Source organism: Meles meles, chromosome 6, assembly GCF_922984935.1.
Source record: "Meles meles chromosome 6, mMelMel3.1 paternal haplotype, whole genome shotgun sequence".
NCBI classification, from domain to species: domain Eukaryota; kingdom Metazoa; phylum Chordata; class Mammalia; order Carnivora; family Mustelidae; genus Meles; species Meles meles.
This window is the reverse complement of record NC_060071.1, coordinates 121748483-121766390: the sequence shown is the minus strand read 5'-3', so window position 1 is coordinate 121766390 and position 17908 is coordinate 121748483. Positions and strand designations below refer to the sequence as shown.

Sequence of the window (17908 nt, the reverse complement as noted above, 5' to 3'; positions counted from 1 at the left end):
CTGATGGACTCCGCATCAGAAGTTGTGAAGCAGCCTAGGGGAGATCTGAAAATAGTGGCAGCGAGAGATTAAGTTTTAAGTTTCTGTTTCCTGAGTAGAGGTTCTGCCATAATACAGTTCCAAAGTAAAATAGTCAAGAAAAATATTATGTGTATAATAAAATGGAACCCGAATGGCTGAGTTTTTTAAATGACCTAGCGGGGGAAACTAGGATAGACACAGCAATGACAATACTCTGATTACAGCTATGAGCAGAGGATGATGGGCAGGGAGGGCAGTCAGGGTAGCCTTCCTGGAATAGGTGACTTTTAAAGTGAAACAAGGGGATGAGGGAATGAGGAGGCATCCTGGGAATCCTCCCAGTGACTGGTGTGTGGGTGCTGTGGAAGGGGTCCAGTGATTATTGATGGTGGGGGCGTAAGAATTTCTCATCAGTGCAGGGATAATACTGCCTTAGATTCTGATCGGCTAGGGCAGGAAAGAGCAGCACGGCAGACCTTCTATCAGTTAGAGTGTGAGTTGTATGGGCAGGGACCAGCTCCCTCCAACCCGTGTTTCCGCCTGGCAGAGGGCCCATCGGCTGAATGAGTGATAGGGAGTGGAGGGGGCACAGCTGAGGCAGGTGGGAATGCTGACGGAGAGGTACTGTCACCGCACTGAGCAGGCACTGGGGAGATATCAGTTTGCTCTCTCCCCCTCTGCATCAGGAAAGTCTCCAGCCTGGGACCTGGTCTTTGGACTCCGCCCGCAGTGCTCCTTCCCAGGGCCTTCGCTGCAGTTATGCAGGGTCAGGGCATGTCCCCAGAGGACCTGAATGGTGTTGGACTTTTGAGATCTAACCCACCGCAGGGACCCTGGGCTGGGCAGCCCCTCTGGCCTCCTGTCCCCTCCCCCAAATGCCAGCGTTGTGACACACCCTCTGGGTGGTAGGTCCCTGGGCCCCCAAAGCGCTATGGATGTGGACCTTGGAATGACAGGACCTGCTTCCCAGCCCTTCTCCTCCTCCACTCCCCACAAAGGCCTTTATCCAGAGACTGGATTTTGAATTTTCCGCCGCAGAAGATGTCGGGGAGCCGGTCTTGCGGAAGGGCCAGCGGTCGGCTCCGCCGCCGTCATCCCCGCACTACCTGCCCCGCTGTCCGGGCCCAAACCCCAGCTGCCCGGGCGCACTCACCTCTCTCGGGTTCCCGGCGCAGGAAGCCTGGCGGCGGCTGAGCACGATCCGCTGCGGGCGGGAGGCAGCGGAGGGACGCGCGGCGGCGACGGCGGTGCGGGGACCGGGTGAGGACCGCGGGGGCGGCGGGGACGGGCGGGGGGCGTGGTGCGGGCGGCCCTGCGCAGCGCTCGGCTCCGGCTCACCCGCCGCCTCGGGAGAGGGTGAGGGGGCGGGGGCTCCTCCAGGGGCCCCGGGAGGGAGCGGCTTCCAGAACCATTGCTTTAGAACCACCGCGCTGCCGGTACCGAGGGCCCGGGGTTTTCTGCCCGCTGTTTCTCAGGGGCCTCTTGGGAGAGGGGATGGTGGGGGGGCGCAGGTGGCTGGCCTTGCTCCGCCAGCTCTCAGACTGACAAGGACTGCCGGGGCCATGTGACCGCCCATAAACTTAACCTGAGTGGGCTGGACCGAAAAGCCAGAGCTTGGGAAGGGGAGGACTGGTTGAGTGTGGCCACGACCCTTTCCCTGTCCCCAGGAAGTACCAGACCTGCCAGGACACCGGGGCTCCTGCCTGACCTTGTGTGGTTCACCGCCCTCCTTGACAGAGGCAGAGGTGATGGGCTTTCCTCAGGCCCACTCTCCCCCTCTGCCGCCTGCAGAAGGGCAAGGGCGGGGATGGAGGGGAGCGAGCTGCCTGGGACAGTTTCCAGCCTCCCGCTGTGGCTCGGTGGCCCTGTGGGCCCTGGGTAACATGGAGTCGGTGGTCAGCCGTTCACGGGTTCCTCCTCCTTTGGTCACTTCTCAGTTGTTCTGTGTCTGCTTTTTCAGCCCATCCCTAAAGGATTCTGCAAAGCCCTTTGTGAAACAGTCATCATTAAAAGCTGACTTATGTAAACCTCTGATTAAATACTGTATATTAAAAATGAAGGTAATAAATACATAAAACCTGCCACTTCCTAATTATTTTACTGTTTCTTACACTCTTAAGGTTATTTACACCCACTGTAGAGGGGTGTGTGGGGGGTCCTGTGACAGGGGCTGCTGCACATCCCTTCCCACCTCCCTCCACGCTTCCTGACACCCGGTCAGCAGCTTGGAATCAGCCCTAGTGAGAGTATCGATACCACAGAAACTGGCAAATATTCCCAATCCAGGCTTGATGTATGTTTTCTTGAGGGTCTAGACTTAAGAAAACGATGGAGAAAATGTTAAGAGGCAGATTAAACGTAAAAGTGGGTCTGGGGTGCATATTAATGGCAGGTGTGCTGTGTTCATAGCCAATACAATGTGAACAGTGGGGAAACTGAGGAAACTCCTGGTCCTGCCTTCAGAACCATCGCATGACCGAGCAGCCATGCCATCATCCACCGGTGTGTGGGGGGGTGGGGGGTGAAGTTCTGACATGCATCTTTGGCTTGTTTCACTTTCATCTTTCTGGTTAACATAAACGAAAATACGAACCAGCCTTCCTGCAGGAACGACACGCATCCGTGAGTGGCACGCATACGTTGGCTATAAATACACGTCTGGCAAAAATCAGTGAGAGCTTTCTAAGAGAAGCAATGGGATGTGTGGATTTTGCAACAAAATGTATTGCACATTTTATTATTTGTAAGTTTTGTTATATATTTTATATCAGCAAAACTATTCACACACACACGTGTGTGTGTGTGTGTGTGTGTGTATGCACACACATTCTTTCCTCTTCCCCCACTTGGTTGATAAACATTTGGCTGGATGTTAAACGCTGGCTGGATGCTTCCCAAGGTTTCTTCTATCCCTCTCTCATTTTCTCACTTTTGTGTCCTACTTAGGGTGAGCCCCTCCTGTCCCAGAGATGATCCCACTTCTCTTTCCAGGCAGACCTCACCCCTCAGCAAAGGACATGAATACCAGCTGTCAGTTGGCTCCTTCCCAGCCACAAGGTCACACAGCTACCAGGCCAGTGCAGAGGGTGGGGGCCTGAAGCTCAGGAGACACATGATCTGGGATGTCCCGCTCAGCAGCAGGACCCTGGGGTGCCGCTCACGGGGGGAAGCTTGCCAGGGTTGGGCTGCGAATGTGAACGAGGTGTCAGAGTTGTAACTTGCTGATGAAGTCATGGATAGGACACGGGGAAGTAGGAAGGGGAATATTGGATCTCGTCTAGATGTAAGGGGACAGATAGGACAAGATAGGGAATGTAGAGAAGCTTTGGTGGGGGAGGATGGTGACCTCCATGTTGAGCGTTCTGAGTTGGTGGTATCTTGGGGACATCCAAGCTGGAAATGCAGGTCAGGTCTAGAGGTTCCAAGGAGAGGCCGGGGCTGGAGATGTCTGGAGCCTTCTGGGAACAGATTGTAATTAAAATTGTGGATGTGTATGAGCTTGTCTGGGGTGAGAGGAGGGAGTGATAAGAGGGCTGGGTGCACCTCAAAGTGAGCCATGCCGAGGACCCAGGCCACAAAGGGATGGGTGTGGTTAGTGTGGAGGTAGGCAGAGGGGGGATGGTTCAAAAGGTCACCTGGGGTGAATACCATGAGGACTAAGTCATCCAAGGCAGGCAGCTTCAGCCAACCCCGAAGGCCAGGTGTGTATGCGACCTGGGATGAGAACAGCTGGCTAAGATAAAGGGTGGGGGTACAGATTCCAGACCCATCCTCAGTCCAGGATGTGGCCTATAACATGCGGGGTGCAGAGACAAGGGCCAAGCCTTTATCCTGGGCTTCTGGTTTTTGTGATCGCAGGACAGTTTGCCCCTGGATGAGGTAGAGGAGCCAGAGGGGTGGGGGCGGGGGTGGCCAAACCCAGGAGTTGAGGCCTGCAGGCCCAGCAAGGGGGAATCGGACAGCAGGTGTGACCTCAGGCCTCAAGGTCAGGACTGGTCAACACTCGGCTAGCCCTGGGGGTGCGTGGAAGGGGAGGCCTCTAGGACCTAGCACTTTAGCTTTTTTTGTTGTTTTTAATTTTATTTACATTCAATTAACATAGTGTATTAGTTTCAGAGGTGGAGTTCAGGGATTCATCAGCTGCACATAACCCCTAGTGCTCATTCCATCACGTGTCCTCCTTAATGCCCGTCACCCAGCTACCCCATCCCCTCACCCCCTTCCGTCCAGCAGCCCTCAGTTTGTTTCCGATGGTTGGGAGTCTCTTACGGTTTGTCTCTCTCTGATTTGTTATTGTTCCCTCCCTTCCTCTCTGCTCCTATTCTGTTTCTTAAATTCCACATAGGAGTGAAATCATATACTTGTCCGTCTCTGACTTATTTTGCTTATGCTATACCCTCTAGTTCCATCCATGTTGTTGCAAATGCAAGTTTTTTTGTTTTGTTTTTAGATTTGTCAGAGAGAGCAAGCACAAGCAGCGGTCGGGACAGACTGAGGGAGAGGCAGGCTCTGCCGAAGAAGGAGCCTGATACGAACTACATCTCAGGACCCTGGAACTACATCTCAGGACCCTGGGCCGAAGGCAGATGCTTAACTGAGCCGCCCAGTCGCCTCAAGATTTCGTTTTTTGATGGCTAATATTCCACTCCTTAGCTTCCAGTGAGTTTGTGGAGAGAGTGAGTGAGTGAATGAAGGGCTGGCAAGTGTGAGCACTGAAGAGACATTCCAGAGGGCAGAGATTCACAGGCTAAGTTCGAGGAGTGACAGGCCACGCGTCAAATCCCACCGAGGCCCCACAGGAGGAGGCCGCGCTGCCCAGTTGGGCCCAAGCTTGCAGGCAGCAGCTCTCACTGAGCAGTCACGGGCCAGAGTGCAGAGCTCCGGAAGGGACAGGCGGAAGGAGAGGGAAGAGGGGACTTTCACATCCAGGGAGGGAGGGAGGAGACACTGAAGAAGCCGCTAGACAGAACAATTTGAAGAAAGATGTTGTCATGTGTGGGCAGGTCTATGCCAGTTTCCTTCTCTCCATCTGACTTAAGCATCTGAACTGAGGCCCCGGAGATCTAAATTCCAGATCCGACCCTTCAGAGTTGAGTAGCTGCAGGAAAACCCAAAGGACCAGCTGAAAGCTGAACTTCTGTCACGAGATGAATCCCACACCAAAATGGGATCCAGCTCTTCCAAGCTGAAAATAAATGCGAGTCTGGGAACAAGCCATTGCAGAGTGAGCCCGAAAAACTTGCTCTTTTGTGTTCTGTGACCTGGAGGCAAAGGGGGCTGTGGGTTCCAGCAGCCGAGAAGGTTCTCTGGGGTGAAGCCGGGCGCCCAGAGAGCCCTGAGACCCCCTGAGGTCCCCCCAGCCACCATGGCCGGTCCAATGCCACCAGCCCCGCCCAGTGAGAAAAACCAGGACTCGAGTCTCTGCCGTTCTGTTTTATTATCAGCCTGTCCTCGTGTTCCAGAATGAATGGCTATTTAGTACACAACCCAAAGCACTCCTACAACTGATCTTGTTAACAGAAAAAAGTCACCAGGTTTAGTACATCCCAGAAAGAGCACCTTTACTAAACAGAAAACGTTTGTCAGGAATCCGACCAAATACACAAAGCAGCAGGTAAGATTCCTGAGAGAAAAGACAGACTCCCAATGGAACATAAATAGATCCCCCTCGAAGTATATATATTTCACAGGAGTGTGTACATATACAATATATTAAAAGAAATTTGGTTTCTACCACAAGAAGTTATTCAGAAATAATAAATCAGTCTCTCCTCTGAGACTGGGGAAAGGGAGAGGCGGCAGCCACATTACCAAGCAGGCCTACGACCCACTCCTGCACGTGCTTCCCCTCTGTACACGACGCCTGCTTGCTGGGAGGGGGCCGAGACCGGCGCTCCTCTCTGCCGCGGCCCCCAGCCCCAGAAGATCCAGTGTTTCTAGAAGAGTGAGCCAGGGAAGGCAGGTCTCCACGGGGCCCCCAGAGCCTACCGTTCGGAGCCCAGGAGCCAGCAGTGGGTGGGCAAAGCCCGAGGCCACCTGCCCTGGGGTAAAATGGAATTGCTTGGGACCCCAGGAAATGGCGTGGCCGCACTTCCGGTTTTCAGCAGCAATTCTAATTCTGGCGTCTCCCCGAGGTCCTCAAGCTCTTTGTAGTTTGGCCAGTCTGGACTTCTCCTAGGATCAAATGGCTTTTAGGAAGAGGACATGGAGTTTCCAGAACCACTAGGGCTTGGCCATGGGAACGTGTGTTTGCACACACACAAACACAAGTGCCTTAAGAGAGGTCGCCAAGTTGTAAATGAGTGTTCTGCCGGGACGCGCTCAAATAGTGTCTACTCTGGGGTCAGTTGTGTCACTGTATTCTGAGTGTCCCCATGCTGAAGTGGATTTGTTCAAAAGACAGCGGTTGCTGGAGGCTACACATACAGCAGACACACACACACACACGCACGCACGCACGCACGCACACGGGAGTGTAACCCTCTCAGGGCTTGGCACAGTGTTTTCATTAACAGAACAAGCGGGAGAGATGCCCAGGAACCCCGGTCCGCATTCTAAGCCCCTTCCCGGCACCACAGGCAGACAGAAGAAAAGGCCATCGTAATTAGAAGGTGAGTCAGTCGCTGGGAGGTTCAGAAGCCGCTGGCCCAGATGAGTCACACGCAGCCATACTCATACCACACCGTCTGCGGGTCCCCACCAGGCTCGGGGGACGCCGGCGTGCTCTTCAAGCTGCTTCCGCGGCTGAAGTCCTCCGGGGCCCGGCTGGGGTGGGGAGCCAAGTCAGGGGACCTCCCTGGGCTCTTGGTGGGGAGCCCCTCACTGTGGCCTTGCCTTGGGACCCCATCACACTCGGAGAGGCTGAGCGGCCCCCGGACAGGGGCAACGGCGGCCACCTCTGCCGCGTGGGGGGGCGTCTGGGCTTTGGTCCTGGTGGTCTGGGCTGCAGCCGGGGGGAAGTGCTGGGTCTGGGAGCTGCCGCTGCAGGAACCACCAGCTCCAGCGGCGATGGCTGGGGCTGTGGCGGACTGCTGCAGGGGGGCCAGCCTCTCCTCCTTTGGGGGAGCCAGTGAGAAGCGCCTCACATCCGGGGGCCGGCTGCGGGGGCCTGGGCCCTGACCAGAGCCGCCAGTCTTTCCCACAAGTGGGGTCCGCTCCCGGGCCAGGCTGTGGGAGCTGGGGGGTGTGGGGCTTTGCAGGACATGGCTGCCCGTTTCTCTGCCCCCTGAGCTATCAGGACCCCCCAGCTTCTGAGGGGCTTCCTGTTTGCAAGCCTCTGGCCCGCTGGCCCGGAGAAGGTCGGCAGAGGCGAGGCTGAAAGCCCGGCTCAGAGACGCGCTCCGGCTAGCAGGTGTGTGGGATGTCCGGGGCATGGCAGCCTGCCGGGGTCTGCCCAGAGACAGGCTCTGGGGAGGTTGGACCTGCCTCGGGGGGCCACTGGGCAGGGCCTCGGCCTCAGCAGCTCTGAAGCTTGGTTTCACATACTGCCCGGGCTTCGGGAGCTTCCCCTCTGAGGTGCTGATGGCCGTCTTGATGGTGGGGGCCACAAAGCTGGTGGGCATCTTGACCCCTTCTTTCCTGGTAGGTGGTCCTGGCTGGCCTCCAGTGGCTGGGAGGTCGCTGGCCTTCCTGAAGTAGTCACTCAGCAGGTCATCCCGGCAACTGGGAGCGTCCTACAGGGAGGAAAGAAGAAGTGAGAGGTGGCCACGAGGGCCAGGCCGGTGCTGGGACAGCCCTCCCCCCAACCCCCACCCCAGGATGTCCTCTGGGCAGTGCAGGTGGCCAGGGCGGGGTTTTTTTGGCTCCTGTTTGGCCTCTTCGAGGTCTAATGTCGCCCCACCACTCACACACCACCCCTGGTCAGGCTTCAGGGGCTATACATGGTTCACCAGGGCGAGAACCGCAGACATCACTGTGGCAGACCCGTAACGTCACAAACAAGCACACACACCGGACAGGAGAAGACTTCCCACAAATCTCATCCACGCTATGGAAAGGTCGGGACTGAAAGCCTGACCGCAGCTAACTGTCCCCATCTGTTCTTGCTGTCCTACCAGGCAGGGCACGGGGAGCAAGCCGACCCCTAGTGCTGTAGTCAGCCCACCACGCTCAGACACACCCCAAGGACTTTGTCTGGGGCCACTGAGGAAAGGGAGCAAGAGCGGCTCTTAAAAAGCCAGAACCCTCACTGCCGCTCAGACCACTGCCCCGTGAGAGGCGGGCACGGTGGGGGTGGGTGGGAGCAACAAACGCAGACTGCCCAGGACCATGGGGCTGCCTGGGGGGGGACCAAAGGCAGGGGATGGCACAGCCCACCAGTCTGCTCCCCTCAGGGGCTGGGCTTCCCCTGGCTGGTGAACCGGTGTCCTCTCCACCACCCTGCAGGCACATAGAGTCACCAGAGGCCAGGGTCTATGATGCCGCTTGGTAACTTCAGCCCCCTGTCAGGACCCAGAGCCTGGAGGAGCCAAGCAGAGGTTCCTCCTTAGACCGACGGATTCCGAAAACCCAGGATAGGAAGTACATTCACGTGGCAGGTGGGGGTGGGGAGAGCTGAGCTCAGAAGCCGTCCACACCTGCCAACAGCTCCTGGCCCCTAGAAACATCTGGATGCTCAAATTGATGGAGGCACACTCTGCTATCTGATGCTCAGCAAGGACACAGATCTTGGTGGAGCGTGTGTTAAGACCTTCCATTGTTGGGGTGCCTGGGTGGCTCAATGGGTTAAAGCCTCTGCCTTTGGCTGTCACGATCCCAGGGTCCCCTCATCGGGCTCTCTGTTCAGCAGGGAGCCTGCTTCCTCCTCTCTCTCTCTGCCTGCCTCTCTACTTGTGATCTGTCAAATAAATAAATAAAATCTTAAAAAAAAAAAAAAAAAGACCTTCCATTGTTAACACTGACGGGAACCCTTTCTTGAGTGCCAGGCTCTGTGCTAAGAACTGTGGGTGTAATCACCAAGAAACCAAACCCTCCCTTCATTGTCAAAGCAACCTTGCTTTGGACTAAAACAATCTTTAGCAGGTGAGGAAGCTGAAGCCTCAGGGTTGCCACAGGACCCGCATCTAGAGAGCAGACTAGGGATGAACGCCTCCTGCTGCGTGACGTCTGACTGCAGCGGCTGATAGCGCCACTTGGGTCCACGTGGCACATTTTTAATTCTCCATATGCACCCTCAGGGGGCCACCTGCTCTGGCCACCCAGGAGCCCATTCTGAGACACCCCTCTCCCAGCATCATCAATACCCAGGGAGTGGAGGCCCGGGTGGGGCAGGCTGTGACTTCCCTGGGGCGGGGAAGGGCCAGGTGCATGGGGTTGGCAGGGGGTCCGCATCCTGGGCAGGCAGAGAGGTAAACGTGGCTCTCCAGGGCCACATGGCAGCCCCCAACATGAGCTGCCACCGTGCAAGTTTATTTCGGGCTTGTTTAGGCTGTAAAGGGACAGGTGACAATATGGAGCGTGAGTGAGGAGCAGTGCGAGGGACAGGTCTGAGCTGAACAGGGTGGGCCCTGTCGCTTTGCACAGAGCTGCTCCTCTCCCCTGAAATCTGCAAAGGGAAAGCAAACTCACTGTGACATGTACGTAGTCAGAAAAGAGTGGAGAAGGAAAGTCTCCCAAGTGCAGGCAGCCCTGCTTTCTGGACTATTTTCACTTATTCCACCAGATCGGGGCTTCTTGGTGTGGGATGCCTGGACACACGCCGAGAGCCAGAGCCTCATCCGGGAAGCCAGGACAGCTGCAGATTCTCCAGGAGCCCCAGCTCAGACTCACGGAGCCCGAAGCTCTGGGGGCAGCCTGTGTCCTGGCAAGGCCACCTGGTGAATATGGGAACCACTGAGCAGACCCTAAACTTCCTGAAAGAAGCAGGGCTTTTGTCTGGTTTCTCCAACTCCCAGCACATAGAGTAAGTGGTTGCCAGATGGAAACATCAAGGGAGGGAGCGCAGGGACCACGTTTTCCATTTCCTTTCAGGGACAACACGAGACCACACTAGCAAGTGTGCCATTTGCCATTCACTGGTTTGCTCTGGCTCTCAAGAGCAGGCCCTAGGCACACTGCGTCACACACGGTAGGTGTTCAGTAAACAGCTACTGAACGAGACTGTGTTCCCCCACGGCCTGCTGACGGGGCTCACAGAGCTTACCGTGCAGCTAAGGAAAGTTCAGCGGTCGAAGGAGAATGAGACGGAATCCTGGAAGCATTAAAAATCCTTAAAAGAGCTCAACTGCAAGACAGCATGTTCACGTGTCCAGTAACGCAGCTGCTCACAGACTGAAGTCAGGCACAGAGTGCAAAAGACGTGCCTGTCACTTCGGAAGAGCTGAACTGAGGCCCTGAAGAGGGGACAGAGGACGGGGACCCCCATGTACAGGACATCCGGGGGTCAGAGCCGCAGAACACAGGCCAGCAAACTCCAGCTGTGTGGCTCAATCTGTTTGCCACAAGTTCTTGCATGGCCCATGCGCTAAGAACAGCTTTTATGTTTTTAAATGATCGAACAAAATTTTTTAAAAAGAACAGCCATGGGGCGCCTGGGTGGCTCAGTCCTTCAGTATCTGCCTTTGGCTCAGGTCATGACTACAGGGTCCTGGGATGGAGCCCCGAGTCGGGCTCCCTGCTGGGCGGGAAACCCTCTCCCACTCCCCCTGCTGGAGTTTCCTCTCTCACTGTCTCCCTCTCTCTGTCCAAAAAAGAAATAAAATCTTAAAAAAAAAACAACAACCCCCCCCCCAAAACACCCAGCCTTACGTGACCCATGAAAATTATGCGAAATTCAAATGTCAACGTCCGTGAGGAAAGTTTTGTGGGCCTACAGCTGTGCCCGTTCGCTGAGAGATGGGCTCCATCTGTGTTCTCACAGCAACGGCAGAGCTGAGCGGTCGACTAGAGATCTTACGGTCGGTCGGGAATGCCCAAGACATTTACTCTCCGGCCCTTTCCAGAAACAGTCTGCCGACCTCTGCTGGTGAAGGCTCAGGGTGAGTGGGTAAGTCAGAGCTTCACCACAAAATTTACTGTGAGATCCTCCCCCTGCCAAGTGGGGGGCTGGCCCTATCTTGAGAGAAGCTCCTAGGTTGGAGGGGCACACCCCATCCCTGCCCACCGTGCTGGCAAAGAACTCCTGCTGGCTCACTCCACAGATGGAGTCAACGGCCCCTGGGGTCCGGGGCTGGTGGCCAGTGTGTGTGGCTTGCCGGCTGGTGGGCAACCTTCTCCACCCACGCCAGCTCTGCACCCAGGCCACGGCACCCCTGCCCTGGCCCCTTCTATGCCTCTGCTGTCAAGGTCTCTGCCCCGGGTCCTGACTCAGGGAGAGGGCGGGGGAAGAGAGGCACGCGGTGTCCTAGCCCTGGGCCACTCACAGGGGTCGGGGAGCTCCGGTTGCTCTCCTCTAGAAACTCTTCCAGCGTGACCATCTCACTGCTCGGCGAGGGAGAGCAGGGCCGCCCCCCCGCATGGGGCTGTGCAGCGCCTCTCTTCTGGACGCTGTCCTGGGGGAGAGGCCCGTTCCAGGGTGGGGGGTGCTCATGGCGGCCGAGGGCGGTTCGTCCTGGGGTGCTGGCATCCCGTGGCAGAGCAGTCGTGTCCCTGCTGGGGATCAGGTCTTCGCTGCTGAAGCTCTCAGACCTGCCGTGGAGCTGGTCGGAGGAACCTGGGTGGTGGGGTGGGGTGGTACAGAGGCACACACCTGAGTCTCCCTCCCCTCTCTTGCCTGCCTCCGGAGCAGCTCTGGACTGTCTTGGGTTCACCCAAAACAGAACCCTGGCAGAGAAGCCGGGCGCACTTCTCCCAGGCTGGGATTTTTTTTTTTTTTCCATTTTATTTATTTTTTCAGCGTAACAGTATTCATTGTTTTTGCACTCCCAGGCTGGGATTTTGATAGTAAGAACATTTAGGAAAGGGGCGCCTGGGTGGCTTGGTAGGTTAAGTGTCTGACTCTTGATCTCAATCTCAGCTCAGGTCGTGAACTCAGGGCTGTGAGTTCAAGGCCCATATTAAGCCTACTTAAAAAAAATTTTTTTTTTTGAGAGCTTCAGAATTTCAGTCTGGCATTTGTTATTTTTATTTAAATTCAATTAACATATAGTACGTTATTAGTTTCAGAGATAGAGGTCTGTGATTCATAGTTGTATGTAACACCCAGTGCTCATTCCATCACCTGCCCTCCTTAATGCCCACCACCCAGTTACCCTATCTCCCCAACCTCCTCCCCTCCAGCAACCCTCAGTTTGTTTCCTATGGTTAACAGTCTCTTATGGTTTGTCTCCCTCTCTGAGTTTATCTTGTTTTATTTTTCCCTCCCTTCCCCTATGCTCTTGTTTTTTTTTCTTAAATTCCACATATTGAGTGAAATCATATAATTATCTTTCTCTGATTGACTTATTTTACTTAGCATAATACCCCCTAGTTCCAGCCACGTCATTGCAAATGGCAAAATTATTTGTTTTGATGGCTGAGTAATATTCCCTTACATATCTCCACCACATCTTCTTTATCCACTCATCTGTTGATGGACATCTTTCCATAGTGTGATTATAGACATCACTGCTATGAACATTAGGGTACAGGTGCCCCTTCAGATCATGACCTTTATGTGTTTGAGGTAAATCCCTAGTAGTGCAACTGCTGGGTCATAGGGTACCTCTATTTTTAACTTTCTGAGGAACCTCCGTACTGTTTTCCAGAGTGGCTGCACCAGCTTGCCTTCCCACCAACAGCGTAGGAGGCTTCCCCTGTCTCCGTCTGGCATTTAAAAATAAAGTAACTTGAGATAAAAGTGGAGAGCTCTTGGTGAAGTTCAAGTGACTATCTAATATTCATCACTATGAGGCCCCATGCTCGTCAGGTGTCATCCGTTCACTGAAGGGTTATTTAGGCCTGCTACATGCTAGTGTCTTCCATGGGCCGGTCAGGTGCATGCTAAGAGAAAAAAATTTTTGAAAAGCTTCTAGTCTTGGGACAACATACACGTCCTTTTCAAATGCACAGAAATGTTCGTTAAGACAGACGATACCGTGCACTACAGTGGTTAAAATATGGAAAGAATCAGAATGGTGCAGCTGTGCTCTCTGCCACCCCAGACTCCTGGTCCTAATGACACCCCACTCTACAGATAAAGTAGTGGATTCAGAGCAGGGGTGCTGGGCCCAGGCACCCTGGGCTGGGCGGGGGTAAAGGGATTCACTCAGACACCCGGGTCTGGCCCTGAACCCGCATGACATGGACTATACGTGCAAACACGTGAGGCAGCAGAGAAGCCTGTGTGTTTGCTCGAAGTATAAAAATAAATGAGCCCAGAACCAAAGACCCAAATATAACGAGAAGTGCACGGAAGTCAAGGCTGACCTACCTTTCAGGTTAAGAGGCGAGCTGTCGCTGGATGTGTTCCGACTGCTCTCCAAGCTGTCTGGCCGGGACACTGGAAGGAAGAGACACTCAGCCTGAATGGCCAGGGGCAGGTGGGCCCCCGACCGAACCATCGAATCCAAGAAAAGCTGCGTAACAAAGCCGCTCTACGCTGAAGTTAAGGCAACGTCCTCCGGAAGGGCGGACTCTGGGTTTCTCTATGTTCTCCCTTCAGGGGATCCAGCTTCACCAAAGTGGGTGTGAGGCACAGCATCCCACAGGCGATCCAGAAACGACCACTAGCTTTGTCTTTATTAGCTCTAGTGCTAGGGACTCTGGCACTGCAAACAGACTGGAGAGAAGGGAGGCTCGGTGTGAGCCAACAGCTGAGGTGGAAGGACTCACTCCCCTGATGGCACAGAGCTTTCTGGAACCGGGGAGACCTGGAGAGAGTGGGAGCCGGGCATCTGAGGGTCGCACACATGCACCTGTGCACAAGGGGGTGTGGGCTTGCACACGGGCACCTTCACTCCGGTGAGCTGCAGGGGCCGGTGCAGGAACCGGGGAGGGGGGCCCGGGGTGGGGGAGAGCTGGCTTTCCCTGGCCATTCGTGGTCCCTCAGCTCCTTGCTTCCCCATCTCAAATGCACATCTACCTGCGAGGGGAAAATCGACCTGCACAGGGACAAGGGCCAGAGAAACCAGCCCTTGTGGCTGCTGCCAGTGTGTGCCCGATGCGGCGTGTGGGAGCTCTCAGGTCATAGGCTGAGTCAGCAGGAGGGGCAGCTCTACCCCTTCAAGGCCAGCAGACCTGCTTCTCCTGGTCTGCTCTTCCAGGAGCCCTGGAACCAGGAACCACTGGGGACAGGGACCGCACTTCTGTCATCCCCATATCCCCTCAGCACACAGCAGGTGTTGGGTCGAACTATAGGGAGACCTGGAGACAGGCCAGCATGGGAGATGCTCTGCTCCCCATGCCCCAGGGACGCTCTCCTGATTGGGTCTATAGGGTGCGGGGTTCCCAAGTGCTGTGCACTCTGCAAAGAGCAGGCATCTGGAAAACAAGTATTAGCAAATGGGGTTTGGGGAGGAGCCAAAAAATACTTAAGTTTTCGTGAAAAGCATAAAAGCAGAGTTAAATCTCCTCTCTGGGAGGGGAAAAAAAAGACAGAAAAAATGCACATCTTTTTAAAAGGAATGAAGTTTCATTAAGAGGAAAGGGAGATACAAATCAATAGGACCCAAACCACTTTTTTTTCTTTTTAAAGATTTTATTTGAGAGAGAGAGAGAAGGGGCGGAGAGCATGGTGGGAGGGAAGCCAAGGGAGAAGCAGGCTCCCTGCTCAGCCCAATGCAGGACTCAATCCTAAGACCCTGAGATCATGACCTGACCCTTAACCAAAGGGAGACCCTTAACCGACTGGGCTACCAGGAGTCCCCTAGTCCCCAAAGCACTTTTGCTTTTCCTTCTTTTTCCTGCTAAGAAAAGCTCAAGGAATCAGAGTACTTAGGAAGAAAACCCCTGAGTGGTCAGCTCTTGGAGCACCAATCTGGCTCCTCAGGGTGCCTTAACAGAGCACGGGGGCCAGTACTCCCAGGTGTGCTCCCCGCCCCTCGGTGTGAAGACACGAGGGCCCATGCATTAAACTGTTCTGCCACAGAACCTGTATTTTCTCACGCCGAGTGTGGTGCCTGTATCTGTCCAACACCAGCATCACAGAAGGTTTACGACAATGACTAGGGTAGGAGGGGCACCTGCGTGGCTCAGTCCGTTAAGCATCTGACTCTTGATTTCGGCTCAGGTTGTGATCTCAGGGTCGTGAGATGGTGCCCCGAGTTGGGCTCCATGCTCAGCAGGGAGTCTGCTTGGGATTCTCTCTCTCTCTCTCTCTCCCTCTGCCCCACCCACCCCCAACTCATGCTCTTGCTCTCTAAAATAAATCTTAAGGGGCGTCTTGGTGGCTCAGTTGGTTAAGCGACCACCTTCGGCTCAGGTCATGATTCTGGAGTCCCAGGATCAAGTCTCACATCAGGCTCCCAGCACAGTGGGGAGCCTGACTCTAACTCCCTCTGACTTTCCCTCCTCTCATGTGCTCTCTTTCATTCTCTTTCTCCCAAATAAATAAATAAAATCTAAAAAAAATAAATAGGGGTCCCTGGGTGGCTCTGTTGAATAAAATATCTTGAAAATAAATAATCTTTAAAAAAAAGATGATGACTGGGGTAGGAGACAACGCTAGCCCCTACATTTATTGTTGACTAGAAATAAACAGAACTCGGGGCGCCTGGGTGGCTCAGTGGGTTAAGCCTCTGCCTTTGGCTCAGGTCATGATCTCAGGGTCCTCGGATAGAGCCCTGCATCACGCTCTCTGCTCAGTGGGGAGCCTGCTTCCCCCTCTCTCTCTGCCTACTTGTGATCTCTGTCAAATAAATAAAATCTTTAAAAAAAACAAAAACAGAACTCACTGTGAGTTCTGAGGGTTTTTTTTTTTTTAAAGAATTATTTTCCCACCCTACTAGGACTTTTGTTTTTCAAAAATCATTAAAACCCACAGCAGCTTTTAATTTTTGAGAAGGCTGGTATATAATTCACTGTTTCCCTTCTGCAGAAATTTACAATATAGCTCAGTCAAATGGCCGAATGCTTCTAACAATTTCTAAGACCACACACATCTCAGAGCTACTCTAGATAATTAAAATCCAAGTGAGAACAATGAGCGGCCTCCCTGCCTCCAGGGCTCCCACCGGGGTCAGCAGAACATCCTGGCAAACCTCAGGGGCATTTTCAAGCAAGGGGAGTTGGAACCTGTGGAAGTGGGATACTCTTAAGGTGGTGAGTTCCCTGTCATGGGAGGTATGGAAGCAGAAGTCACATGCCCAGGCCCCTGGGGAGGGTGGAAAGGAGTCTGGAGGAACCGTGGCCCTCTGCAATCCCATTCAATGCAACAACGTCACGTCTACCTGTTTTCCACATGGGACTGAGCTCGAAAGAAAAGCACTGCTGATGAAACCCAGTCTGAGACGCCGGGCCCAAGGGTGCGAGGCTCTGAGCACTCACCGTACGGCCTGTGGTTGAACTCCAGCTCCAGGGATGGGTCACAGAGGCTGTCATCTGAATTATAGCCTATGGTGGAAGTAAGGTCACTGGTTAAGACAGGGTTTTCTGGAACACTCTGAACAACTATAGACTCTTATTTAGGAAAAGTACATTTTTATTTGTCCTTTGACAGGACAACCCTGCTTCTAGAAATCAGCTCTGGGGGTGGGGTGGTTGAAAGGATCGAGATGTGGGCATTTTCATTAGCATGGAGCTAGAAAGAGACTAAGAAAGATCTCCATGATATATGCCCGGGGGAAAAAAAAATCAAGGTGTGTAGATTTTGTTTATTTATTTATCATGTTTTTGCTTTTGAGTAGCCTCCACGCCCAATGTGGAACCCAACACAGGGCTTGAACTCACGACCCTGAGATCAAGACATGAGATCAAGAGTCGGATGCTGAACCTACTGAGTCACCCAGGTGCCCCTATTTTGGTTTATTTTTACAGAAAGAAATACCGGGAATATAAACAAGGGACTAAGAGAAAAGCTTATCCAGAGGGTGTTTTTGGGAATGGAGTCGCGGGGACCAAGGGGGAGAGAGGGCACCAAGTATACCTTGTCATGTAATTCAGGTTTTCGAATATTTTTGGTTTGGTTATTTTACACGTTAAAACACACAGGGTTACAAAGAAAAAAGTCTAAAACTAAAAACAGGAACAAAGCTTACTGTGTCAAACTGTTAACCTTATCAGAGAGAAACAGTGATCTGCAGTGAATTTTTAACGTAAAACTCTATGAGAGCATCCTTAGTGAGACAAAATCCAAGGACTAAAAAGAACTACAAAGAAAACATTGCTTGCTGAATTTATGCTGACTGGTAGCACTGGTAGGATTACTTTTTAAACCATTATTGCAGGAATGCCTGGGTGGCTCAGTGGGTTAAAGCCTTTGCCTTCGGCTCAGGTCATGATCCCAAGGTCCTGGGCTCGAGCCCCACATTGGGCTCTCTGCTCGGCAGGGAGCCTGCTTCCCCTCTCTGCCTACTTGTGATCTCTGATTGTCAAATGAATAAATAAAATCTTAAAAAAAAAAAAAACATTATTGCATATTTTCAGGGGAAAAAAATGTTTCAGGAGACAGGCATTCTATAAAGCAAAGGACGTGCAAATGTGAAATCCTGCAATGTTAAATCTGTATTGGAAATGGACACAAACCAGTAATATATATCTGTCCTCTCTTCCTTTACTGGAAGGGCCTAGAAGCAAAGGCAACTCCACAGGGCCCTGATCCTGTTTGTTAAATTCTACTCTCAAAGAAACCAGAATAACTTAAAAAACGGCTGATTCTAAGGGGGTTTCCTTCCACTGAAACTGGCTATGTGCCCACTGGACGTGAACACAGGAGTGTGAGAATGGGCTGCTGGGAAATCGCGTGGCCAGGGCAGGGTCTGCAGCAGTGACTGACTTTCCCATGGACTCTGTAGGTGTAGGAACAGCCAGAGGT

General features: G+C 53.5%; 2 protein-coding genes across 3 annotated transcripts in view; both read right to left on the bottom strand.

Annotated features, from left to right (window-relative positions):
- The window catches only part of GPR68 (G protein-coupled receptor 68), a 29029-nt gene extending 27447 nt beyond the window's left edge, over window positions 1-1582 (bottom strand). Inside the window, exon 1 of the mRNA XM_046008140.1 lies at window positions 1175-1582. The gene's annotated coding sequence lies outside the window, so the exon portion shown is untranslated. The remainder of the gene's footprint in view (window positions 1-1174) is intronic.
- Window positions 1583-5441: 3859 nt separating this feature from the next.
- CCDC88C (coiled-coil domain containing 88C) overlaps window positions 5442-17908 on the bottom strand; it is a 126247-nt gene continuing 113780 nt past the window's right edge. For both annotated transcript variants that reach the window (XM_046007733.1, XM_046007734.1), the window contains 4 exons: window positions 16423-16488; window positions 13370-13438; window positions 11382-11671; window positions 5442-7694 (listed from right to left, as the gene is read on the bottom strand). In XM_046007733.1, coding sequence (XP_045863689.1) covers window positions 6678-7694; window positions 11382-11671; window positions 13370-13438; window positions 16423-16488 — 1442 coding nt within the window. In that variant the 3' untranslated portion in view covers window positions 5442-6677. The remainder of the gene's footprint in view (window positions 7695-11381; window positions 11672-13369; window positions 13439-16422; window positions 16489-17908) is intronic.